Consider the following 26,231-nt stretch of genomic DNA (forward strand, 5'->3'; position numbering starts at 1 on the left):
GAAAATTTAATACCTTATGCTGCCTGATTTTTTGTGCCAACACATATAGGAGTTACTTATCCAGTTTTTGTTTTATTTCATTTTGTTTTCACGTGTCCTCACTTATGCTTATTTCAATGTACAATTTCATCTTGAAAATCCAGATAGCTGAAACGGCCATACTGCATGACAGGATAATGCAAATCAACTTTAGATGAATGCTAACATGTTATTATTGACACCTGAGAGAGTTCAGAATCAAGTTTCATTCTTTGAGAAAGAACCCTTTTGTTAGTAAAATATTTTGATTTGGGATTGGGAAATGAACAAATTTTTTAACAAGCTCAAATTTTATGTTTACAGCAACGAAACTACCTGTAAAGTTGCTCAAATTATATGTTTAGATGCATTTCATGGTTGGATTTTTAATGCCGTCCAAGAGTTGGATTTTATTTTTATGAGCAATCCAATTTACAAGAAAGTTATTTGGAGTAGTGTTAGATGTTGGCTCTTCTTTTTTTCATTTCGTTATCAATAATGACATTTTATATATAATGGAAAATTAGTGTAAAGTGTTGATGTATAATAACACGCTAGATTTTCTCATTAATCTCTTAAAGCCAAATCTTCTTTTGTATTGTCGACGGCCCTGTTTGGCACTTGAGTTTTTTATCAAGTTTGTCTGCTACAAATTTTTTAAAAATTTTAGCTACAGTAACCTCAAAAAACTTTTCAAATTTTTTAAACTATACACTTCAAAATATTCAAAAATTTACACATTTCAAAAAATTTTTTAAAAGCTTCTACAGTATGTTAAGGTAAAGTTTTAAATAAACACCCAAAAAACTCACTTACCAAACATTGTTCAGGTGCAAAAGCATGCAATTTGCAATAAAAGTTTCCTTTCCTTACCCTGTTTGACTATAAATGCCAATGACTGTCATCGCTGCTGTCATGGCCCCATTCAACAAACGGAATGGGTGGCTTGTGTGATTGTGTTTTGCAATCAATTTGTTGTGTGATTGTGTGGAAATATTCTTGTTTAACCTTCGATATTAGATGTAATTTGCCGTGGAAAATAGCATATAGTATTGCTTAAAAAAGAACAAATTATTCAGCTAAAGTTTTCATGGTACTATCATGAATGCAAGTGGGGTATTTATTGAACTACAATTATTGAACTACAATTATTGCGTCGGACAGTGACTCTGTGGCTGCGCATCTGATTTTGACTTTTGATAAGTTGACTTCAAATTTGCTTGAATTGGGATAAATTACTTTAACCCTTTTCCTTGCTTTGGACTGTAAACGAGAATTAATCAGATTTTGTAACAACATCAATTTCTTTTACTATAACATAAATACTCATGCAAATAACATTAATTAGTGTCTTTGAATTGCAAAATTATCCCAAATAATATTTTGCTTACACCTCAAACACATTTTTCAATCCACTTTTTTATATTCCCAACTAATTTTTATCTCACATACATCATATCATAAAAAATGTTACAGTAATTATTTCAAATAATACTCTATCCAAATACACTCGTGTGAACCACTAAAAAGATCAATGAGTGAGCCATTAAAAGCTCACAGATTTGTCTTTTTTGTTGGTGGAATTTGTTTTTTTAAGCACTATCATTATATAGAAGATTAATCATTTATCTTGTGTTTTCCAAGACTCTTAATACTAAATATCAATTTGTCATACAATTGTCTATTTGCAAGTGTTATTACCATTTTTCATCTTTTTTCTTCTATAGTCTACACAATAGTCAATACTGCAATATATCTTCAAAAAGAGAAAGAAAATTTGTCATTATACCTAACATTGTTTTAAAATTTAAGAAAAAAATATGTGCTATGAGCAGATCCTTGAGTTTTTTTTTTTTTGGGTTCTTGCAGAGGAAGTATTTACTACACCAGTAAGCAACTTGAAAAACAGTTAGCAAATGAAGAAGAAAAGAAAGTAAAAGAAATTTGGTCTATGGTCATGATTCAGATGAACCAGAATTGAACCTTATCATCAAACTTCAAAAGCCGCCATAGATAGAATAACCAAATGACCAAAACAGTACTAAGCTCAGAATCTTCACCTCATGTATTATATATCCATTCAGATTATACACATTAAACAGATTCCATGTTCCATTCAAGTTTTTCTTTGTCCATACCATGTCTCTGTTGCTCTTCTTCTTCATCAGCTTTAGCCTCTCAAATCTTCAATTTTCAACCTCCCAACAACAGCAAAACATCTCATCTTTCTCCAATTTAGATTCACCATGGACTCCAGATCAGAACAAAATCCTTCTTTCTCCCAACTCCACCTTTGCTGCAGGCTTTTTCCCACTGCCCTCTTCACCAAGCCTCTTTACATTCTCAGTTTGGTATTATAGCATCCCAAACAAGACAATAGTCTGGTCTGCAAATGATAACTCCCCTGTTAGCAACTCTGCTTCTTTAGTCATTTCGCCGTCAGGGGTATTAACCTTGATTAACAGCTCTTATGGTCAAAATTTGTGGCCTTCAAGGCCTGTTAGCAACTCAAACTCCACACAACTCATCCTCCAGGAAAGTGGCAACTTGGTCTTTGGGACATGGCAAAGTTTTGCTAATCCAACTAATACAATTCTTCCCAGTCAGAATATTAATGGTACAATTTTAACTTCCAAGAATGGGAAGTTCAAGTTTATCAAGTCTAATCAACTAGTTTACAATGACAATCCCTCCAACTACTGGAGCATTGGTAATGCTTTTCTCAGCTTGGATAATCTGGGGAAGATTTCCATGGCGAACGGCTTTTCTTACATTTCGTCAGACTATGGGGATAAGAAGTTGAGAAGACTGACTCTTGATGAAGATGGTAATCTCAGACATTACAGCTTTAATCCAATTTCTGGTGTGTGGACAGATGTTTGGAGGGCCATGTACAATTTGTGTCGAATTCAAGGTACTTGTGGTGTTAATGCTATCTGTGTATATGATCCTTTGGTTACTTTTGTTTCTTGCACATGCCCTCCAGGATTCAAGAAAAATTCTCTTGATCCCAATTCTTGTGATAGGATAAATCCAATTACAGACCTGAAAAGTACCAAGTTTTTGCAATTGGATTATGTCAATTTTACTGGAGGAACGAACCTGACATTCTTTATGGTGTCAAATTTCACCACTTGCCAAGCTGAATGCCTAAGGAGGCAAAATTGCCTGGGATTTCTGTACAGGTATGATGGTACTACTACTTGCATACTTCAATTGGACAGACTGTTTTATGCATATTGGTCCTCAGGTGTTAAGGGTGCCTTTTTCTTGAGGGTTGATAAATCTGAGACAGCCACTGAACCAAAATTCACTGGCCTGACCTCTGTCTTGGAAACTTCTTGTCCTGTCACAATTAAGCTTCCCTTTCCACCGGAAGAGTCCTCTGCCACCACTAGGAACATTGTGATTATATCTATATTTTTGGCAGCTGAATTGATTAGTGGGGTTTTCTTTTTTTGGGCTTTTCTCAAGAAGTACACTAAGTATAGGGACATGGCTAGGACATTTGGGCTTGAGAGTGTACCAGCAGGTGGACCTAAAAGGTTTAGCTATTCTGAAATTAGAGAGGCAACCAAAAATTTTTCTCAAGTTGTTGGAAAAGGTGGTTTTGGTATTGTTTATAAAGGAAATTTAAGCGATGGTAGGGTTGTTGCTGTCAAGGTCTTGAAAAATGTTACAGGCGGGGATTCTGATTTTTGGGCTGAGGTAACAATTATTGCCCGGATGCACCATCTCAATTTGGTCACATTATGGGGTTTTTGTACTGAGAAGGGTAGGAGGATGCTAGTGTACGAGTATGTGGCCAATGGCTCGTTAGACAAGTTCATTTTTCAGAAAAACGTTGATACATCAAATCTGCAACGAGAAAATATTTCGAATTCGAGTTTCGGTCAAAGACCTGTGCTTGAATTGAATATCCGATATCGGATTGCAGTTGGTGTGGCAAGAGCAATTGCATACTTGCATGAAGAATGTTTGGAATGGGTGCTACATTGTGACATAAAACCTGAAAACATCCTTTTGGGGGAAGATTTTTGCCCGAAGGTATCCGATTTCGGGCTAGCCAAGTTGAAGACAAAGGAGGACAGAATGAGCATGTCCGGAATCAGGGGCACCCGCGGATACTTGGCGCCGGAGTGGGTTCGAGGTGATCGACAAATTACGTCAAAATCTGATGTCTACAGTTTTGGCATGGTTCTGTTGGAAATAGTGACTGGTGTGAGAAATTTTGAGCAACAAAATTCAAAGATGGAGAGTGATCAGTGGTATCTTCCAATGTGGGCATTTGATAAGGTGTTCAAGGAAATGAATGTTGATGAGGTCTTGGATCCAAAAATTAGGCAGTCTCATGAAAACAGATCCCATTTAGATATAGTCAATAGGATGGTGAAGACAGCAATGTGGTGCCTTCAGGATAGACCAGATGATAGGCCATCAATGGGAAAAGTGGCCAAGATGTTGGAAGGGACAGTGGAGATCACAGAACCTAAAAGGCCTGTAATATTCTACCTGGGGACGGATGAACATACTGGGACTTTGAACAACCCTACCCAACATTAGCCTATGAAATGTAGATTGCAGAGCTTTTAGATTGATGATTCTCTACAGACGCCTATCTTTTATCCTGTCTTTCTACCATGTAAAAATCAGTTTTGTCAATTGCTACAGTGTTGTAATAGACATGTTGTCTTGAGAAATGTAAATGATACTGAAGGAGAGTAGTATATCTTTGTTTGGAATGAAAATTTACTGATGTAATCATAGCAGTTTTTCTAAGACAATATACTAGCATAGGATAGCCCATTTTTTTGTGCAAGTCTCATTATTGACAAACATAATTTTTTTTGTTGGCATTAAAATGTGCAAACTCAAAAATTTCTAAGCTTTCTAACTGATTTTAAGTCATTCCTTGAATTTCTAAAATAACAAGTTAGCTGTAAACTTTTGGAAATCTACTAGTTTAGTACAAACTTCCATAGTCAAGTGCGTCGGGTGGATGTCAGCTTGTTAGGAAGGAAAACTGGAAAACTGGGCTATTTTTCATCCATAGTCATATTTCATGTTCAATCTAGATTTCTTCTCCATATTTGTTAAGCAAATTGCAATGAACTAATAAATGTGGGGAAGTCCAAATAAAATCACAACGGCATAAGATTGTTTTGCAGCTTCTCTCAAGTTGACAACTATGTGGCATCTAAAGCATGAAATTAACCATCTTAGCATCCTAAACAATTATTAATTTTTCAAGTATCTAAGTTACTATATTACAGCTTTAGCACTAACTCTAGAAAATTACTAGGGTGACAAATTTAGTTCCCTTGTGATGTAAAGTCAGTACACTTTTGCAATGTGATACGAAAATGGATGGCAGGGAAAAAGTTTCATTTTTTTTTTTTGGCTTAAGGAAAAAGTAATTTTGATTTCTATCCTTTTTTTTTTTTAAAAGAGCAACATCTATTAATTTCTACACTAATAAATATCATGGAAGGATCCAATAGGGCAAGGTAGGAGTTGGAAAAAGACTCGAAATTTTAACCACATAAATTCTGGGATAAATTGGAGTTTGAAGGTCCCTCCTAATAGTTAACTTAGAGAACCACTAGGAACAACCAAAGACCAGGGGAAGGCTCTTAAGTAATATTGTTAAACTCATCGGATTGCGACTCAATTAAAATATTAGGTCGAGGGTCAATTGATCGGATCGATCGGACCATTCTAAAAAATCCACTGACGTTAGCATGATATCATAATTATTTTATATTTTATAAGTTTCAGAAGTATTAAAATTAAGTTCTTAGTTATATTCGGCCAATCATACAAAATGTTTCAAAAATATTAGACTTGCAATCAAATATACACCTAAAAATTATATATAAAATGTAAATTTATGGCTAAAATATGTCTATTCTCCAAAATTACTTGAAAAACTAAATTAAAACAAATTAATGCAAGTTGGAATCATTGATGCTAAATTGATAAGATGATAGGGATGAAAACAACTTGGTTTAGTGATCATTCAGGAAAGCGAGTGATTTTGGTATTTCCACTAAGTGGGTAGCGTTTTCTTATTCTTATAAATAAATGAAAGTGTTACAATTTAGGTAACTCAAATTATGCATGGGGAAAATAAGAAAGAAAAAATTGAGAACGAGATCAACCAGTTGAATCGAGCCATTGGTTTAGCCGATTTTTGATGGTTTTGATTGATTTTGATCAAAGCAGTTTTGTACTATAAACTAACTCGAAAAGAATGCTGGTTCACGTCCGATCCGATTCGGATCTAACAATACTGCTCTTAAGGTTTTCCCTATTGCCAAGGGTGGGAAAGGTTAAAAAAACAAAAAAAAAAATTAGATGAATGATTTTTAATAACATTTTTACAACTGGAAAACTTATAAGAGAATTATTTTGAAAGATAAAGTAATTTTTGCTCTTTTTACTCTTTTAAATAGTACAATAGAAAACCAATGTTTTAAAAATCGGACCGTTAATTGAACCGGTGAAGTGAAAGGATCGAGGTTCAACCGGTCGGACCGGTTCAACCTCGGTTCAATGAATTTTTTAAAAAATAATTTATATAAATATATATGTACAAAATAAGACATGTAATGGACTAATTTAATATTTTATATGATGAAAAGTTTACTATTTTTTAATAACTTGAATTTTTAAAAATAAATTTTTTAAATTATAAGTTAAAACAAATAAATTTCATCTCAATTTCAATTATATCTAAATCCAACCCCAAAATATCACAATATTTTGAAATTATACAAAATTCATGTCTCTGAGAATTTAGATATTATGAATTTAAATTTTAATTTACGTTTTGGGATTTAGAGATTGCAATTTAAAAAAGAAAATTTGGAGTTCAAAGGAAATCAAGAAAATCGAAAATAGAAATGTAAACTTGATAAGAAACAAAAAATAAGATAAAAGTGAGTGGTTGTGGCATTAAATAATTTGAGTTAAAAAAAATTCTTTTTTAACTTTTTTCAATTTAATCGACAAAAACAAAATTAAAAGATGGAAGAAAACATCAATAAATTAAAAATAAAGAGGTTTGATTAAAAATGGAGTGACAAAAGAAAAGAGGATAGAGAGAGAGAGAGTTGAAAATTAAAAAGAAAGAGCCATGAAGGGATGAGATTTTGTAAGAAAAATGGAAAAAAGAAATATGATTGTTTGCTTTATATAAATAAGTTATCAAAAAAAACTAGTAAGATGTGATGGTGCAACGGTTAATACATTGGTCTTTTATTACAAAGGTCTTGGGTTCGAATCTTGATTGCTGCATTTTGCAAAATTTTTTTTTTTTAAAAAAAAAAAAAACAGGGAAAACTGAAAACTGGAAAACCGTGGTTCAATCCGGTTCGGCGGTTTTCAAGGTTCAACCGATCTTTGACCGATTTTCTAGCAAAGTCAACAATGTCATTGAACCGGACCGGTGCCATGGCCGGTTCGCGGTTCAACCGGTCGAACCGGCCGGTCCGGTCCGGTTTTCAAAACATTGTAGAAAACTGATGGATGTTATCCTCTTGATTTTAGCTTGATACAAGTCAAGTGACAATGCAAGTTTTGGGGTGGGGGCAGGGGAGGGAGTTAGGAAGGGATAAATGAGTGGTACGGAATAAGTGAGTGTAGATGAAAGGTTCCAGTCTCGAGACCACTTACTTACACTAAAAAAAAATCTCTTAGAATAGTTATTTAAAAAAAGTTGACAATGCATGTTCACATCTGAATGACCAAGAAAAAGAACATTGTACCACTCACAAGAGTCTTTTATCATTAATTTACTCCCATCCCCTAAGTGAAAGACAAACTAAAGAATACAACGGATCTTTTCAAAGTATAATTTTTTAAAAATTCAAACATATTTTTCAAACATCTTTTGATCTTATAAATAATTTGTTAAAAGACTTTCTATAGCAAAATTTTGATAAAAGAATGCTCAAAACAAGCATCGAAATGGTTAATTCAACGAAAAACTTTAAGATTAATCCTTCATGATTTCTCTATATAATTTTCTTCTTTTTACTCTAATACGAATAGATATACGACACATAAACCCTATTTAAATTCTAATTTTTTAACATGTGACGTGGACTCAAGCATTTCAGGTAAAAAAATTATTTACTTATAATATTGAAAAGAATAATCCAATACTTTAATATTAAAGTCTTTTTCATTAGGCTCACGAGATTTTATCTTAGCCCCACTAGCCATAAAGGCATTGCAACTAGTCAATTACCAACTACCAGGAACGAAGGGCGCAGACGGGTTGCTAGTAACAGTAGTTATGAATGATTTAATATTTTTAAATAAAATATAATTTGACGTGAACTACTTGTATAATTTAATAATAAAGATATAATTATTATATATACGATCTATACCTATATAAACAGCAACAGGATATTATATATCTATTATAAAAATATAAAATATTTATATAAAATATTTAAAAATATATTACACACTATTCACAAATGATTAATCTAACCCGTCCCTGTCACCAGCTCTCCAAAAGGGCAGACAGGCCAGAAGCCAAGCCCATCCAGCACGTGCGCTAGAAAAGACTCATCAATTGAAAATAGCCTACCTTGTGGACTTTCAAAGTCAACTCAATCGACCGAGAAACGTCCTCTTTTTATCCCAGTTCTCACAATTATGTAATCCAATTGCTCAGCTCTCAATTCTACACTTCCCATTCACATTCCTTCCCTCCCTCCTCCGATTATGTATCCTTTGATCTTCTTCATCATCTTAAGCATCTCAAATCTTCATTTCTCAAAATCCCAACTCCAAAAACCAAAAGTTTTGTCATCCTTTTCCATTTCTAACTCATCATGGACTCCAACCGAGAACCAAATCCTTCTTTCTCCTAACTCTACTTTTGCGGCAGGCTTTCTCCCTTTGCCTTCTTCTCCAAATCTTTACACATTCTCAGTTTGGTACTATGGAATAACCGAAAACAATGCTACCATAGTATGGACCGCCAATTATGACTCCCCTGTTAATAGTTCAGCTTCATTGATCATCAAACCGACTGGGGAGCTGAGCTTGAGCACCCCTTCTGGTAAAAATCTCTGGCCTTCAAGACCTGTTCGCAGAAGAAACACAACAGCTCTCATTCTTCAAGAAAGTGGGAATTTGGTTTTTGGTGATTGGGCAAGTTTTGATTATCCCACTACTACAATACTTCCCAATCAGAATATTACAAATGCAAAGAGAGTTCTTTCCAGTATGAATGGGAAGTTCAAGTTTAATGAGTCTAAAGAACTTGTGTACAACGGAGATCCAGATTATTACTGGACTGCTGACAATGCCTTCTTGAAGGTGGATGATCAGGGGAGGATTTCAAAACAAAACTTCCAATCATTCATTTCATCAGACCTGGGAGATCAGAAGTTGAGACGGTTGGCTCTTGATGAAGATGGAAATCTCAGGCTTTACAGCTATGACTCAAGCTTGGATCAATGGGCAACTGTATGGCAAGCCGTGTTCAACTTGTGTCAAATTAAAGGTACGTGCGGCGCAAATGCTATATGTATGTATGAAACTTCAGATTCCTCTACTTCTTGTGTATGTCCACCAGGGTTCAAGAAAAGCTCCCATGATTCCTGTGAAAGGAAAATTCCATTGACTGATTTGAAAAACAGCAACTTCTTCCGTCTGGATTATGTGAATTTTACCGGAGCAGCGAACTCTTCAAGTATTCGGAATTTGGCTTTATCTGATTGTCAAGCTAAATGCTTGGCTGAAGATAATTGTCAAGGCTTTCAGTTCAAATATGATGGCAAAAATGACTGCATACTTCTGATGGAAAGACTAGATTATGGATTCTGGTCTCCAGGTACTGAAACTGTCATGTTTTTGAGGGTTGATAGCTCTGAAACAGATGAAAATCCAGAGTTCACTGGTATGACAACCTTAATGGAAACAGCTTGTCCTGTTACAATCAAGCTCCCCTTACCACCTGAAGAATCCAGGGCTACAACTAGGAATATTGTGATCATCACAACTATTTTTGCTGCTGAACTGATTAGTGGTATTTTCTTCTTCTGGACCTTTCTCAAGAAGTACACTAAGTATAGGGACATGGCTAGGACATTTGGTCTTGAAGTCATGCCTGCAGGTGGTCTTAAAAAGTTCAGTTATGCTGAGCTGAAAGATGCTACAAAAAATTTCTCTGATGTTATTGGAAAAGGTGGTTTTGGTACTGTTTACAAAGGAGTTTTAGGTGATGGCAGGGTAGTCGCTGTTAAGGCCCTGAAAAATGTTGCAGGAGGGGATGCTGATTTTTGGGCTGAGGTAAATATTATAGCCCGGATGCATCATCTGAATTTGGTCAGGTTATGGGGGTTTTGTACTGAGAAGAATAGGAGGTTGTTGGTTTATGAGCATGTGCCTAATGGCTCACTGGACAAGTTCATTTTCCAAAAAGATTTAGTCAATTTGGATCTTGTCGAATCCCCACAGGAATTGGCTGACCGGAAACCCGTCCTCGATTGGAATATCCGGTACCGGATCGCCCTCGGCGTGGCACGGGCAATTGCTTACCTGCATGAGGAATGTTTAGAATGGGTACTGCACTGTGACATTAAGCCTGAGAACATCCTCCTGGGAGATGATTTTTGCCCCAAAGTATCAGACTTTGGGTTGGCTAAATTGAAGAAAAAGGAGGACATCGTGAGCCAGTCAAGGATCCGGGGCACACCTGGATATTTGGCTCCCGAATGGCTCCGACCGGAGCCCATTACGTCGAAATCCGATGTCTACAGCTTTGGATTGGTGTTACTGGAAATGGTAGCTGGTAAGAGGAATTTTGATCAGCAGAACTCAGAGGTGGACAGTCATGAATGGTACTTTCCAAGTTGGGCATTTGACAAGGTGTTCAAAGAAATGAACGTTGATGACATTTTGGACCCAATAATCAAGCATTCTTATGACAGCACTGCACATTTTGATATGGTCAATAGGATGGTCAAGACAGCTATGTGGTGCCTTCAAGACCGGGCGGAAAATAGGCCAACAATGGGAAAGGTAGCCAAGATGTTGGAAGGGACCGTGGAGATCATTGAGCCGAAAAGACCCACAATTTTCTTCATTAGAGATGAGGATGACTAGTCCATCAATGTGGCAGTTTCCATGACTCAAACTCAACCGATTGACACGTTAAGCAATTGACTGTTAAATCTCTGTCTTCTCCTTTCTCTGTCAATAATTTGGAGTCTCTTTTTTTGGGGGTTGGTGGTGTTTGGGGGGGGGGGGGGGATAATGCTGCAAATGTAAATCGTCACTGGTCCATGCTGATTTGTACTCATTCCCAGATTTCTACGCTATAGCTTTTGAACATGAAGAAATAAAAGCATAGTTCTGTATGATGACATTCTAGAGAAGATTGTTCAAACAAGATTTCTCCAGTAGCTAGCTGTCTAGGTCTAGGGGCCAATAAGGTGATTCCAACCTTGGTTGTTTGTGGTGTAATGTACTGTATGGAAAATATTTTATTTGAGTAATTTCAGTATTTGAACTCTCGACTTAAATTACATAATTGGATTTTTTTTAAAAAAGGGGAATTGTTAATAATGGAAAATTTTTGTACTTAATTATTTGTTAATGGGCTTAAGTGGAGCACGGGCGACAAAAGGGGAGTGCAATTAACTATTCTCATGTTTAAATACTGGAATGCTAAGTGTAAGGATTGAAAGATAAACCAAATTGTTTAAACACTCACATCAAGTTTGACTTGGTAGGAGCGTGTTCAAACTTAGTTTACCAAGTAGTTAAACCAATCTTGAACAGCATTTGGCACTCAATAAATGTTCAAACTCGGCTCAAGTTTGGCTTGATTTGCATAAAATTGAAACTTATATATAAAAAGCTCAATCTACTCGAGCTCGATTCGAATTCGATTCGATAGAAGTTCGTTTGAATTTGGTTCGATAGATAAACAAATCAAACTTGAACAGAATTTTAATTTGGATAAAATAATAAAAAAGATTTGAACACTAAAATATTTGATTTGATTTGATTCGTTTACGGTTCTGTGCAAGCTAAGCAAAAAGCACATATAGAGAATTTGTCGTTACAGTGCATATTATCAATCTTGGTTGATTCAGTACTCATCCACATTCGTAGATCTTATAATGGTCTCTCGGCTTGGCAAATTGTTCGAAGTTCATCCGTCACGCAATTTTCACTTTTAATGAACACAGAATCTTAGATCACTTCTCCCGTGTTATGCCGAAAAGGCCAATTCTGATGGTTGATGAATTTTCCAGCTTATGATTGTTGAACCTTTTCCAGCCTCTGAAATTATTGTTTGAAATTCTTGAATATCAATTTAACTCGACCTGGCTTCTCATTATTTGTCAAGAGTTGACATGTTAATCAAGAAGTGACAAGCTTCCATAAAAATTGGCAAGATCTTCGACATGGAAGGAAATTGTTGGAATTTCAAACATAATAAAACTAGAATATGCTAAAATATGGAAACCAGAATTAATCAATTTCCCAGTATACAGTTTCCCTACATTATTATTTCCAAAGAATTATTGCTATTTTCTTATTTTTTTTATAATGGGGTTTGAACTTTGAAGTAAGTAAAAGAATGTTTACTTGGAAAGTTTTCTACGAAGGAAAGCTTTCTAAGATATTGAATGCAAAATTATACTAGGTTTCTTCCTAAATATAATTTAACGGCGATTAAAATTAAAGGAAGTCTAAACCTAATTCTATAAGTACCGCCCCCCATGTATTTGTTCACAAAAGTAATAACAACAATTAGAGTATCCTTCGTCTTTGACAAATCTGATTGAGGATTTGGAGAACGAAAAGGAAGAAGTTCATCCTCTTGATTTCGATGGCGCATTACGCTGATGCGGTAATCCTAGATTTACCTTTTATGTTTCTGTTATTCTCTAATTAATGATCTACCATATAAAAAGTCCCCATAGATAAAGCAGTAATTGTCTAGATCTTGAAATTATTGTAGATTTTAATAATGAATCTTGCACCTTAAACTGTATTTATGATTAATTAATTGCCATTGTGGGAGAATTTTTAATCAGTTGCAATAACAACACGAGGGTTTTGTTGAGTAGCTCTAGGCAGCCATGGGAAAGTTCAAAGATTGGACTTGTATGCTACGTTTACACTTTCCCAGAAGGAGCCTTTAGATGCTTAGTTGCCTTCTATGTAATTTTTGTCTTTTTGAGGAATAAATTTGCGATTATGTCTGATTGAGGCTCTGTTGGTGATTAGTTATTAGTTATTACAGTGTAAAAGTTTGGACTATTTTCTGCAATTAGTGCAGATTTTATGGAATGGAAGGATCGATATTTGTTTTATCAAAAAAAAAAAAGTTGAACTATTTTCTGTTCTTTTGGCTTTATATGCTCAGTCTTGTACTGGTCTCATAACCTGTATATGAAGAAGTTTCAATAGATTCATGGATTTGAGTTCGAAATCCAGAATCGACAATTGAGATAACAATTATACTTGATGCTTGGTTCACATCAATAGCTTAAAAAGCAAGAAATCCAATTTTTGTAGTTAAGAGTGAAGCTTGTATTTCCATAGCTCCGTCGTATTGTTCACGTTTGATTATTTCGGGTGATTTTAGATTTTAATTTTGGATAATTAATTTTTTTTTTATATTCATGTTTCCTTTTCTATCTAAATTTTAGATCTTTTTAAGAGTGAAAAAAAGATTAAATGTAAAATAATTATTTCTATATGCACTTGTCATAATCAACTTTTACAAAATCTAGAGTAATAATGCTCAATAGTGTGATTAATTTTTATTTTTTGGATAAACTAATGAAAACCCTTTATTCTGCTAATACTTTCAATGGGTACAACTTCAACTTTGTGGTAAGGTCAGCATCTAATCAAACATCATCAAGTTTTCTGTCTTTGACACTGATTTGAAGATTCGGTCCTATGAAACTCAAAAATAAAAGAAACAGATCAAATCGAATGCAATTTGATTTTTCAAGTTCATTTTCTGAAATCAACCTAAAAAATATAGCTTGTGATTCTGATCTTTGTCTTTTTCATAATGTTACTTATCTGTAGCATTCCTAAAATCAATTTTATTTTGATTTTCCTACATACTATTTTGTAGGCTTGTGTTTTGAAAGTGAACGTTCATTGCGATGCATGCAAGATGAAGACAATGGAAATCCTTAGCTCCATCATTGGTAATTACTTAATTACTCACTTCTTCACTCTCTCTCTCTCTATATATATAGGAATAAATGAGACTATTGCAAGGTATCTTACAACAAATTAAAGACGTGGGATTTATGAATAGTCGATCATTGGTGTTTATTACTTATTATTATTATTATTATTATTATGTTTTTTTTGGTATTGATCACTTAGTTGATCAATCTTTTTTTTTAGTATCAGTGGGAGGATTCAAATTTAAAATCTTTTAGTTACACTCCTTCACTCGAGACAACCTAACTCATCCCCGTCCCCCCCCCCCCCCCAATTAATTGATCACTCACTTGATGAATCATTAATTAATTTAAGATTGACGTGTAGACACCTATGCCTGACTCCATTGTTTTTTTTTCTTTTTCCAGTTTCTCTAGTGCAGTATGAAAAAAGGATAGGAAAAAAAAAGAATAGAAAGCAAAGAAAGGGAAAACAAGAGTGTTGGTTTTGCTCAAAAAGGGGGTTAGTTTTATTCACAAAAAAAATCTTTTAGTTATCATTGCTTGGGCCATTTTGTTTTTGTATTAATCTACAGGAAATATTAACTGCACTCCACTTTTTGTTAATCGCACTTCCTATATTATTTTTATCATATCGATTTCATTTATTAGACTATAAGATAAAATAAATGATAAGAGTCTGATTAACAAAAAGTGAAGTGCGATTAACATTTTTCAAAGTTAATTATCCATCATCCCATTGTTTATCATTTTTTTCAAGTAAATATTGATATCCTCAAAATTAAACACGCAAGTGCTGTTTCTATGAACTCTGTTGTAGGGGTATATTCTGTCTCCATAGATGCAGAAAAAGGGCTTGCAAAGATTTACGGTGAGGTTGATCCAAACATGCTTATGAGGGCAATAGCAAGAGCCGGGAAACATGCAGAGCTAGTTCATCTTGACGTAAAGCATCCACAAATCAAAGCAAACGCTTCACATAGTCGCCGGCTCGGCTACAGTTCTGATACGCTGGAGAACTACTGTGGCAACGAGCATGTTGCAGGGAGTTCGTTGCCTGATGGTGCTTATTATGGGCACGAGCAGTGCTATTATCCCAATTCATACGACAGAACAAACGTAGGATATGTGCCCTCATATCCTTCTCAGCCAGGATACAACAATCCATATGATGATGAGAGCTTCAATACTTGCACCATAATGTGAAAACTTGCATGGCTAGAATGTTTTACGTGTTTGTTCTGTTTAATATATATACCTCCCTTTTCTATGATAGCAAGTTTGTCAAGTGTGGAAGAGTTCGAACTTGGCAGTACCAAAAGTCAATGAGAGTTGAGGAATGAGTATTTAAAAGAGGAGAATTTGTATTATTATTTAATGGTAAATTACTCTTGAGTTTGCTTTTTAATTGGTTTGGGGCAAATGCATTTACTAGTATTGTAGGATTCTTCTATTATTAATACCTAGTATTTATGAGTTATGACCAATTTTTATTTATTATTTTTGCAAATCATGATAGGCCATTTCTTTTTTCTTTTTTTTTTTAATTAGAGTAAAATCTCACGAACTAATATAATCAGTTGCACTTTACACTCTTTCAGATATTTTAATCCCCATTAAAAGCTCAATAGTTATTCGAAGTGACACCTTATTTTCAATTAGGGGATTTCTGCATTTAACTATTTTCATTATTTGTTCTTTTGCTAGTAGTTAGGTTATGTGAATGATTGTGTGAAAATCTCATTATCCGGAACTTAATTTTTTTCATCATTCTTTAATATTTGTATTGATGGGATTTTGATTTCATCTCTACCAAATCTGTTAACAGTCCTTTACACAACTTCATTTATTTGCTGGTTTAGTCTGTGAATTCTTTTGCATCAATGCCTACCAGTGGTACCAGAAGAGATTTCGAAAATGTAGAAAAATTTCTCCAACAAAGTTGCTATTTTCACAACTTTAGCTTTCATCATGAACACTGTACAATGCATTCATCCCATATGTAGCCGTTGAAGTTTGTGTACACCACTACTACTTTCAAAATGCTTGCTTAATGTTCTTTCTAAGAAGACAAAATTGGGGTATCACATGAAGTTATATGACCTTGATGGGCATTATTCAGCAAAATTGCCCAGATTAACATCTGTTCCAGGTCAAATATCTAAGCATCAGTATTCTTGATTTGCTGTTCAATGGAGATCCTCACCGTCTCTGTTACGATATGGGGTACGAGAATTTCCAGGCATTTCGAGAGTTAAAACTCCATGTTTGTCCAATAATTACTCTCTCAAAATCAGTCTTTGTGAAGTTTTCTTCTTCTGTCGCACCTCCTAATATACCACCAGGCATGCTTTTGAAGGCCCATGCCGACCAACAGCTTGAGGCTAGAAAGCATCACAAAGGTCATAGCAGCCAGGAGCAAAATCCAGAAGAGTCTCCAAAGAAAAGGACTAAAAGGTAGATGAGCTGCATAAACTGGGCGCAGAACTCGGATCACCTGTTGAACACAAAAGACGAAGGGAAAGAATCTCGTCAAAACTTTCTCAGCTCCGGGACTAAGAACCGAACTGAGCTTTTACTAAGTTGGCATTAGTAAGTATGAAAAGGGGGTGAGCTTGAATACTGAAGACAACAAAGGACTTTTGAAAGTCGGCAAAATAGGAAATCACAGGTTGAGTAGCAACTAAAACAAGCAATAAATGCTTACCAAACAAGCTGGTGCCAATGGAACGAAAACAAGACTTCTCTTCCCAGTCTCTGTTTGTATCTTTAGAGTCTGACAAATGCATAAAACACATTAGGACTAAACCATGGCAGTAGATATTCATGATGCAAAAGGAAAAAAGATTGCAAAAATGGGATGCTAACAGACTCTAGAACATAAAATGGAAAAAAAAAACACCTGTCTGCAAAGATCTTCCAAGAATTCCGAGAAAGATTCAGGCTTTATGTCATTGAATTTTGCAATGAATGAATGCTTAATTACATCGATCATCACTTCACATATAAAAACAACAAAAGCATTCTGCAAGGTATGGTCAACAATCATAAGCATCAAGATGCCAAGTACATACACAAATTCCATTCACACTCAATTGTTCCATCACACCAGAACATATAGTGTGAGATACTCACATAAAGGAAGCTTTTAAACCAATGACCCTCGGCTTCCAGGATATTTTGAGCTAACACAAACAAAAGAAAAGCTGAAATATGGAACCGCTCCACTGCATCTGGTAAGACACAAAGGTTGCAAGAGAAAAAAGGCATAAGTTGGGTAAAAGAAAATCAAGAGCATTGTAGAGGCACTAAGTCCAACATTTCAATACCCCAATGCACGTATTAGAGGAGATGAGGAAACATTATGAGATTGAGAATTTCAAGAACAAAATAAAAACAGATGAAATAAGAACTAGTTATCTGTTTGGAGATACCAATGAAAGGTATATAATATGCTTCGCGATAGACGTTGAAACCAAATTGCTATCAAAAAGTTGAATGCTTTGTATAAGAAAAGAAAATTACTCACCAAAATATGTGAGATTGTGAATATTATCCTTGCTAAAACGTTTGAAGACATTGCTCTTTATCTCAGCAAAATTGTTGGAGACTAGCAGAGCGAATAATGCATTATTATGAGCAACTATGCAAGTAGACAGAGTAATACCCTGAGCTAACAGAATAAATGAGTGCACAAGTATTAAGAGTTAAGGAAAAACATAATTAGAGAGTAAAAGGTCACATGGCAAAACAACAAAAAAAATTTCATAAGCTGCTCTAGAGGCAAGGATATTGGATGCACTGACAGCCAATGCCTCATCCTTAATGAATCTCCACTGCCATTCTTGCATGCTTTCCACTGAACAATTTGCAAGTCCATCTGCTGTATTAAACAACGTCTGCATGACATCTCCCCCAAAACTTTGGCATAGTCTATCAAATATCTGGGCAAGCACCAGTTGTTATAGACCTTTCAGCCTCTACAATAAATTGAAATAGATAATTGAAAGTAACAGTAGATTAAGAAACATACATTTCGAACAATAAGTACAATAAAAGATCAAAGAATAGATTATAGCATTGCCTTTCTGCACTCAGCCAACAGCCAAGTCATAAAAGGAAGATTATGACCTTTAGAATCACCACCCTCAAAAAATATGAGAGATGTACTAAAAAGGATAGTCTGGACATTTGATTAATCACAAGAGTAATCACAGCAATATATGTAGGATGGACAACAATATTAGTCAACCACCAAAATGAGGAGAAAAAATTGGGTCTACATTACATAATAGCACTTGAATAAGATGAAAGTATAATGCTGGAATTAAGTTAGTCAGCCATGATTAGCCACAATAGTAGCAAAGCAAGCACTAAATACTACCAAAGATGTCACTTAGCTCAAAACAGATTTTTTAGATATGGTATATAATCAGAAATACCAAGATTAAAGGCAAAATAACTCAACGTAAAACTCAATCCATATATTGGTCTTTCGGCATACATATACAAGTACATAAATAAATTTACATGTAAATAACCATAAATATGAATTTATGTAACACATACACATGTGTATCATTATGCATGCACTAAAACTAAGTGCATTTATACACATACACCAAGCGTAAAACCAAACTAGGTCTTCTGGTCCAGAAAGTAAAATTTGCAACAGTTGGAAAAATACAAAAGAAGGAAAGTTCAAGGACATTTTTCTATCTCTTTCAAAATAATTCCTAACGAAATTTATGGAGCAGCATCATGAATGATTCCAGGGTGCATTGATATCAAAGATATCACCAACATTTTGAATCCTATATTTCCTTAGGAGTCAAGTTTTAATGAACAATACCAAATGTACAATCATTGAAATGTAGCTTTGCAAGCAAATAGACATCTTAATATAAACCCAACTGCAATTACTTACCTCCAAAACATTGTAGACAACATAAAGTTTAATTGTCCCTTGACCACGAATCATGTGATATATCCAGCTAATATCTGAAATAGCAAATCAAGGATAGCAAAAAAAAAGGTCAGTATCACCTATGAGGGAGAAGGTTCTAGTAAAACAATAAACATAGCAGGCAAAAATAACCAATTAAATGTGCATGAGCAGAAAAAAGGTGGAAGAAAGAACTAAAGGTTATAGAGGTTATAAAGGGTGAACCTGCTAGTTGTAATAGGGAGACTCCAATAGCCAAGACAATAAAACAGCCAATATCAGATAGTTCAGCTGCTGAGAGTCTCTTGAACTGCCTGCCATTGATATGGTTAAGTAATAATTAAAAAACCTACATACCATTGAGCTACAACCAAACAATCAGAAAGCAATATCAAAATGACGAAGGACACAACAGTCAAGTTCCTTGAATTTGGAGACAAATATCCTCCCCTTAAACAATTCATTACTTTATTATCCTGACAGCGGTAAAAGGCAAGATTTTGAGAAGGAATATGAATTTACAAGAAATCAGAATTTACGAAATTTGACTTCAGTGAGGAATTTTAAATTTGAACATCATAACTTAAATCAATCTGCACTTGCACAAACTCCACAAAAACATGGCAACATTAACTAATGACTAGCTTGATACATTTGATAAACAAACCCAACTTAAAAGAAATCTGTAGCTTCCATTCCTACGAAGTGTTAAAAAAATCATTCAAATGTCAATCAACCGTGAAAGATAATGCCTCAAGCTAGTTCCTTCACAACCTACAGAGCTTCTGTCAAACAATAACTAGCAGTCAAATAACACATCGATAGGACAAGGACAACACATAAGAAAACGCAGTAAAAGGGTATGAGGAAAACAAGATTACAGTCCCTTATCCATTCCAAGGTGAAAAATTAATATATGGGTCAAGAATGCAAATTAAAGCTACGGAAATGGAAGATACAATGTTGTGTCTTCTCATTCCTTTGACGTTCCTGTAGCGATTTTTTTCCCCTTTCTGTATTGCGTAAGGAATTCATAATCCTGCAATATGGTATCCTAACTTTAGAATGCAGACACTCTGGACCTAAATTTTAGACTCTACAAAAAGCTTTAGAGAAACACAAGAATATCAGATGTCTAACTTTCCAGATACCTTTAAGTTAAATGTAACATTCTCATTCTCGCCACCCCCTTCCCCACCCGCACAACCACATCAACCCCAGCTGCCCTCCCTCCCCTCATGGCCAATATATATATATATATATATATATATAGAAGAGATCCCATATTATGAGGCTGGCCCTAATTTAAGAATTGTCAAAAAAAATCTATCCATCCAGAGAAGTCAAGGATAATAGTTTTTACTTTCAAAAATGGAAACTAAAATGCATGTCTAGAATATAGTTCGTACAATCTAAAATGGAAATGTTTGAGCTTTTTTCATTTGCTGGATTACTGATATCATCTCATCACTTGTTAGCATGGTGTTGTAAACTGACATGACTCTTGTGCATTTAGAATACTCATCTTAACTCTGGAAAACCCAATGGCTCTTTAAAGAGAAACAAATATAATTCCTCAACCTACTGATAAATCAAGAGCATATCTAAGAACGTGAAACAACTAACCTTGTTTTCAGAAGTCTATATAACATCATAGTTATCCGTGCTGGCATGATAGTTAACAGTGATAGAAATGAATCAAAGCAGACAAAGAAGCCAACATCGATGAGCTGCAACACATTGACATCGTTATAGTCCATCCCAGATAATGTCCAAGAAAGAAGTGCAATTGATTCAGAATGACTGTTCTATGGCATTAAATTCTTCCTTTATGGTATCAGTATATAAGTCCTGTATGAGAACAGAGTATCAGTTACAAACCCAAGGTCAAAAAATAGCTGGACATGCCAAAGGCTGCATTTGTTGATCTCTTAACCATTATTACAAGGAAATATAGCTTTTTCTGTTCATAGTAGTTTTATTTCTTCTCCAAAAATTTTCAAATATTGCATTTAATAGGTATGTAATTCAAGCATCCAGTGCAAAGTAGAAAATAAACACATCACATAGGTTATGCTTTCTAATTCATTTTGCATAGAACACTTTTAATACTATCCTAATACTATCCTATAGCATTACAAGAATTTGATATTATACAACAAGTCTTTATAACCTAGATGCCACTTTCTACACATGAGGAATTCTCCAGTTGTCTGACGCAAAAGGGTAAGGGAGACAGAACTAGACAAAGAGATTAAATCCCATATGCAATTAGCAACTTAAGATGGCTACCGTACCAAAGCAGACTCTTCAGAAGGATAAAATTATAGCATCCACAAAGAGCCTGTACTTATTGATTAATTGTTGGTAGAAAGCATGAAATCAGATAAAAGTATCATGGACATTCACTGCTCTCTTAGCTTAAGAGTAGAAAAAATGAGAAACTTCACCAGTTCACATCTCCATGGCAAGCGGAATATGGTATCATATACTCTTTCTCGATCTTTCTCATTACCAGGAGTGATTGTGCTCCTTAATGAATTTCCAGCATACATTTCTTCCAAAAAGTATTTCATAGGTGACTTCTCCAGAGGGTACGCCTCTAAAATGGAAACATGTTCAGCACAGTGAATTAGAAAATCAGTTATTGAGTTTGGCAATTCAACTAAAAATTACAGAACAAAAAAGCCTACTCGGACAAGTGTTAATTAATTCTCTTTTTGTGTAGGACTTTCAGCAATTACATAACTGACAACCTATAGACCGACACTGCACTTCTTATAGGTACAAAACAACTATGAGCATGCAGGAGTAGCATAAATAAACTGCGTGCCTAATGTATGCCTAGAATTTTTCAAAGGCAGCATCTGAACTAGTACATGGGAACATAAACTTGTATCCTGAGGAAATGTATAGAGTAAATGGAAAATCATTGTGGGTCACTTTACTTGGATCTCCCAAGCTGATAATTTCTGATATTTCAAATTCTTGTAGTCTGATGTTTAAGAACAACATGAGTAGGCTATCAAGAAATGAGCATGCATATATGCTAAAATTTTGATAAAATGCATCATTTAGATACAGAATTCAATCTTCCTTGGAACCCTCAATTTTTTTGGTTTAACTAGCCCTGTTTGACAACACTAAAGTCCGAAGCCCGAATTCTGAAACACTAAAGTCCAAAGTCTGAATTCTGAAATTTAAGGACTGAAAACGTTAAGTTGCTGACTTAATAAAGTTATATCTGTTTGATAACAATTTTTTTGTGCATGTGAGATAATATGTCAGTGCTAGTGTGTGTGTGTGTGAGAGAGAGAGAGCACAAACGAGAGAGTGTGGTAAAAGAAAAATGGTGTGTGCTTGTATGTGAAAGAAAGAGTGTATGAGAGAGAATATGTATTTATGTTTGATTAGAAAAGAGAGAAAAAAAGAGTGAGTGAAAGAGGAATGAAAAAATTGGTCCTTCTACCTGTTGTCAATTCAGCAAATTCACTGAAAAGTTTGCACTGAAAATTTTGAACACAAATTAAGTCGCGCTTAATGTATTAAGTGGTAAGGCATTCATGTTATCAAACATGCTGAACTTAAAAAATCTCTTAAATGGATTTATTTTCAGCATTAAGTTGAGTTATCAAATAGGGCCTTAGTTAGGATCATATTTCACGATACTTAATGATGAAGTAGACACTTGTTAATCATGTTAATTATGAAATGTTGTCATGAGTCAGAACAGGCTATGAATACTAAAGTTCAACTTCTTTATCATCATAAAGGGACTATTAGACAACCGAACAATGTAAAGCCAGCAGAAATATCAGCTTGTACTATGATTTTTAAATAATAATCAGAGTCCAAGACTCAGTACTGATGTTGAAGGCTACAACTCCAAAGATCTTGCTCAATCAGATCACACTGAGTGCCCTTGGAGAAGCTGGCTGTCATAGAATATGAAAATTTGACTTGCAAAAAGTTACTTCCAAGCTACAGAGAGCAATCTGATAATATCTGAAACACTGAAATGATTTCAGTTGACCCACAGAAAAAAAGTTTTGCTGAAAGGATAAATTTTAACCAGAAATTATATACTAATTTTGTTATTTAGTGCCCAAAACTGAAGCTCAAAGTACTGAAAGAAGAAACGTTCTATCAACTTATGTGAATTTAAACAATATAGGAGACATATCTACATTACTCACATGCACCTAATAGCGTGAGTGTAAGTGCTTTTTCTTCTGTATATAATATTCTCTATTGCAAATGCTGATGTGCAGTTTACAAATACTGCTATGCAAAAACCAGCATCAATATAGATTAAGGTCAGACTTCGTATATAGTGAGTTCAAGAAGCCCCTTTTTCCATGTATTTTAATGGCAAGTTGCATGAGTGTGAAATAAATCTTCATTGCTACCAAGGTCAGACAGGATTTACAAGATTTTCACAACAAAAACAATTTTCCAACTTAATGATACAATTCATACTTAGTGCTCTACACAACTGACAAACTAGCTGTCACTGTAACTTTTCTTCTTTCCTAATTACAAGTGCGCATATAATGTCAATTGGACGAACTTAATAGAAAAAGAACTCTCATTCCTTCCTGCTGCACTTACTTCCCGCCTCATTAAGTTTAAATCTTAACCCATGACATTGAAACTTCATCCAAACTTTTCCTAGAGAAGAATATTCCCCAAGATCCCAAGACTTTCAATCTTTTAAATCCAACTTTCCCACATTTAGAACAATTCCCAAAAACATGTACTTTGTGATCTTTGTGATCAGCTCCTAAGACTAAAATTCCTAACTGGAGATCTAGCAGATCACCATAATTCCAGTTCAACCCAAACATCCAATCCTCAAAAGCAGGATAACATGAAGCAGAAAATTCCTAATATAACTTTCTAAATACTAGCATGGCATTGAAATATCAAGCTGTCCTTAATCTACAATTCACCAGTTCTTAAGAATCTCTGAACGCCCAATGTCTCTCAAGCAGACCTTGTACTACAGAGTTCTAACAAAAAGAGCTTCTTTTGTTATGTTACAAAACTATGATAGCTTCTTAAAGGTAGCCTCCCAAATGTGTCATGATCAATGAACAAGATCATGTCACTATTTAAAACACAGAAATCTACCTGAAAGATCATGTCACTTTGTACTTTCTGGTCTCAATAATGAGCCAGCATGTATCTCTTCAAAGTAAACTTCCCACAAACAATTTTAAAAAAAAAACATTTTTTGGCTATAAAAGGCAAGTATAAATTCACAATTACATAAATTGAATTGTTATCCAGTAGGAATAAATTCACAATTGAATCTTTTTTTCACGCCCTCATTCTCTACAATTAAATTTCACTTCCGATTAGCCATTAACAGTCAATGGTAGCTATGAAACACAGTACAGAACCGACAAACAAACAATATAATGCTAGCAGACACAGTTTAGCATGTAACTGATCTTGAGTCTGAGCTTGTTTGATTGAAACAACAACCAAAGCTCATTCGAGTAGAGCTCAAGTTCGGCCTTGATTTTAATAATCAAGTAAACCTAGAATATAATTTCAACCTCATTAAATTTCCACTCTTTGAATTTGTTTAGAGATGTTTATACCCCTAAAATTAACATTAAAAAAAAATAACAAAACTTGACTTACGATTGGGATCTTCAGCCATCAATTTCTTCCAATCCAATGACTCCTCTTTCTCCAACTTCCTTCCGTTCATCTCAACCGTCGGTTTCTGGTGCTGCTGTTCCTGCAGCTTCGATTCTGCTTCATCTTCCTTAAAACTCTTGCTCTCAATCTCACCTCCATTATGTTTATCACCATTACAATTACCCTCCACCTCACTCCCCAATGACGTCACCCCGGACGTCACCTCCTCCGCTACAAAACTCACGTTCCTCTGCCTCAAATGCGGACTGTGATGAACCGTCCGCACCGAACAATCCCTTCCTCTTCTCTCCGGCTCCTCCGCCGCCGGCACCACCTTCGGATAAGTTTCAACCACGGTGCAACTATATTTATCAAGGAGAAACCCACGCCCCCGATCAATTGCTTCTCCATCCCGGTCGGCTACTTTATCATTTCCCGATTTTTTTATCTTCTTTCTCTTCTTCCTTTTCTTGTGGTCCAATACGGCGCCGTCTCCGACGGTAGAGGAGGAGGCGGAGGGATCGGAAATGAAGCGGGGAATGGAAGTGACGTCGTCGGATTGGGCTTCGAGGGTGGTCAGGGTACTGAAAGATAATTTCCGTTGGGAGGATTTCAGCGGCATTTTAATTGAATCAGAAAAAATATTTGAGATTATAAATTAAAAAATAAGAATAAAATTGAAAAATAAAAGAAAAAAGAAGAGGAAATGGAAAAAAAAAAATTCTGAAGTGAGAGTTTAGAAGAGGTTTTGTTGATGTTTTAAAGAAGAGAAGAAGAAGAAGAAGAAGAAGAGAGAGGAGTGTTCTGGGAATTGATGTACACGTAGATTTCGAGAGTTGGAGTCGGAATTACGTTATCTTGCCCAATATGAATATGCCACGTAGATTTTGATATACATTCTTGAAGAAATTTTTGATTTTAAAGGAAATTACTATTCATCAAAATCAATTTACCCCAGTAATTTCTTTTATTACCGCTAACAGCAGTCATTTTGAATGTGATGGTTCTGGGTAAAAAACTAAAAATTGCTACATATTTATCTTTGGCTTTTTTTTTTTTTTTTGAGGATTCAAGACTCACACGAGTAGAGCAATTCCTCACATATTTTTCAGTCTCTTTCCTGCACTATCACCTAGAACATTGATTGGCTTGCAAAATATAGTCCAATAAAGAAGATAAAAATTAACATCCAAATATGAAGAATAACGCTGATCCATATCTGGGATGTGGTATAAAAAAAAATTCAAATACCAATTTGAATAGTTACTAGAGGTGTTTAGATTAGGGATGACAATAAGTAGGGTAAAATCCGATATTCTCAGTATCCGATTCTATGATTAATCCGATTAGATGACTCATGAATTATCCGTTAGGGTTTGTATTGATGAAGTGTTATCGATGGGCAACTAGATAAGAGGATC

The 26,231-nt window shown here is 34.9% G+C and overlaps 3 protein-coding genes across 4 annotated transcripts; 2 read left to right on the plus strand and 1 right to left on the minus strand.

Moving 5' to 3' along the window:
• Positions 1 to 1,949: 1,949 nt before the first annotated feature.
• Positions 1,950 to 4,779, plus strand: LOC113718006 (G-type lectin S-receptor-like serine/threonine-protein kinase At1g34300). The gene has a single exon (XM_027242898.2). The coding sequence runs from the start codon at positions 2,158 to 2,160 to the stop codon at positions 4,579 to 4,581; it is 2,424 nt and encodes an 807-aa protein (XP_027098699.2). The 5' UTR covers positions 1,950 to 2,157; the 3' UTR covers positions 4,582 to 4,779.
• A 3,915-nt stretch (positions 4,780 to 8,694) lies between these two features.
• On the plus strand, positions 8,695 to 11,207 carry LOC113717750 (G-type lectin S-receptor-like serine/threonine-protein kinase At1g34300). Its single transcript, XM_027242550.2, has one exon. The coding sequence runs from the start codon at positions 8,761 to 8,763 to the stop codon at positions 11,149 to 11,151; it is 2,391 nt and encodes a 796-aa protein (XP_027098351.2). The 5' UTR covers positions 8,695 to 8,760; the 3' UTR covers positions 11,152 to 11,207.
• A 4,934-nt stretch (positions 11,208 to 16,141) lies between these two features.
• LOC113719540 (protein POLLEN DEFECTIVE IN GUIDANCE 1-like) lies at positions 16,142 to 25,600 on the minus strand. 2 transcript variants are annotated; one of them, XM_027244760.2, is made up of 11 exons: positions 24,811 to 25,599; positions 21,609 to 21,760; positions 20,785 to 20,888; positions 19,384 to 19,472; positions 19,141 to 19,214; positions 18,007 to 18,157; positions 17,743 to 17,910; positions 17,349 to 17,446; positions 17,116 to 17,238; positions 16,921 to 16,989; positions 16,142 to 16,710 (listed from the first exon to the last, which is right to left on the minus strand). In XM_027244760.2, exons 1-11 carry the CDS (start codon positions 25,430 to 25,432, stop codon positions 16,507 to 16,509), a joined length of 1,854 nt encoding a protein of 617 aa, XP_027100561.1. In that variant the 5' UTR covers positions 25,433 to 25,599; the 3' UTR covers positions 16,142 to 16,506. The 2 variants fall into 2 exon arrangements, with proteins under 2 accessions (XP_027100561.1, XP_071928518.1); XM_072072417.1 differs by lacking the exon at positions 17,116 to 17,238 and having other exon boundaries at positions 24,811 to 25,600.
• Positions 25,601 to 26,231: the final 631 nt, after the last annotated feature.

Source organism: Coffea arabica, chromosome 11e (genome assembly GCF_036785885.1).
Source record: "Coffea arabica cultivar ET-39 chromosome 11e, Coffea Arabica ET-39 HiFi, whole genome shotgun sequence".
Taxonomy (NCBI): Eukaryota; Viridiplantae; Streptophyta; class Magnoliopsida; order Gentianales; family Rubiaceae; genus Coffea; species Coffea arabica.

Coding starts and splice junctions, on each gene's coding strand:
- LOC113717750 (XM_027242550.2), top strand. CDS start 8,761: ATGTATCCTTTGATCTTCTTCATCATCTTAAGCATCTCAAATCTTCAT.
- LOC113719540 (XM_027244760.2), bottom strand. CDS start 25,432: ATGCCGCTGAAATCCTCCCAACGGAAATTATCTTTCAGTACCCTGACC. Junction 17,239..17,348: donor GGTTTAAAAGCTTCCTTTAT/GTGAGTATCTCA, acceptor CATACCTTGCAG/AATGCTTTTGTTGTTTTTAT. Junction 16,711..16,920: donor CATTGGCACCAGCTTGTTTG/GTAAGCATTTAT, acceptor TGTGTTCAACAG/GTGATCCGAGTTCTGCGCCC.
- LOC113718006 (XM_027242898.2), top strand. CDS start 2,158: ATGTCTCTGTTGCTCTTCTTCTTCATCAGCTTTAGCCTCTCAAATCTT.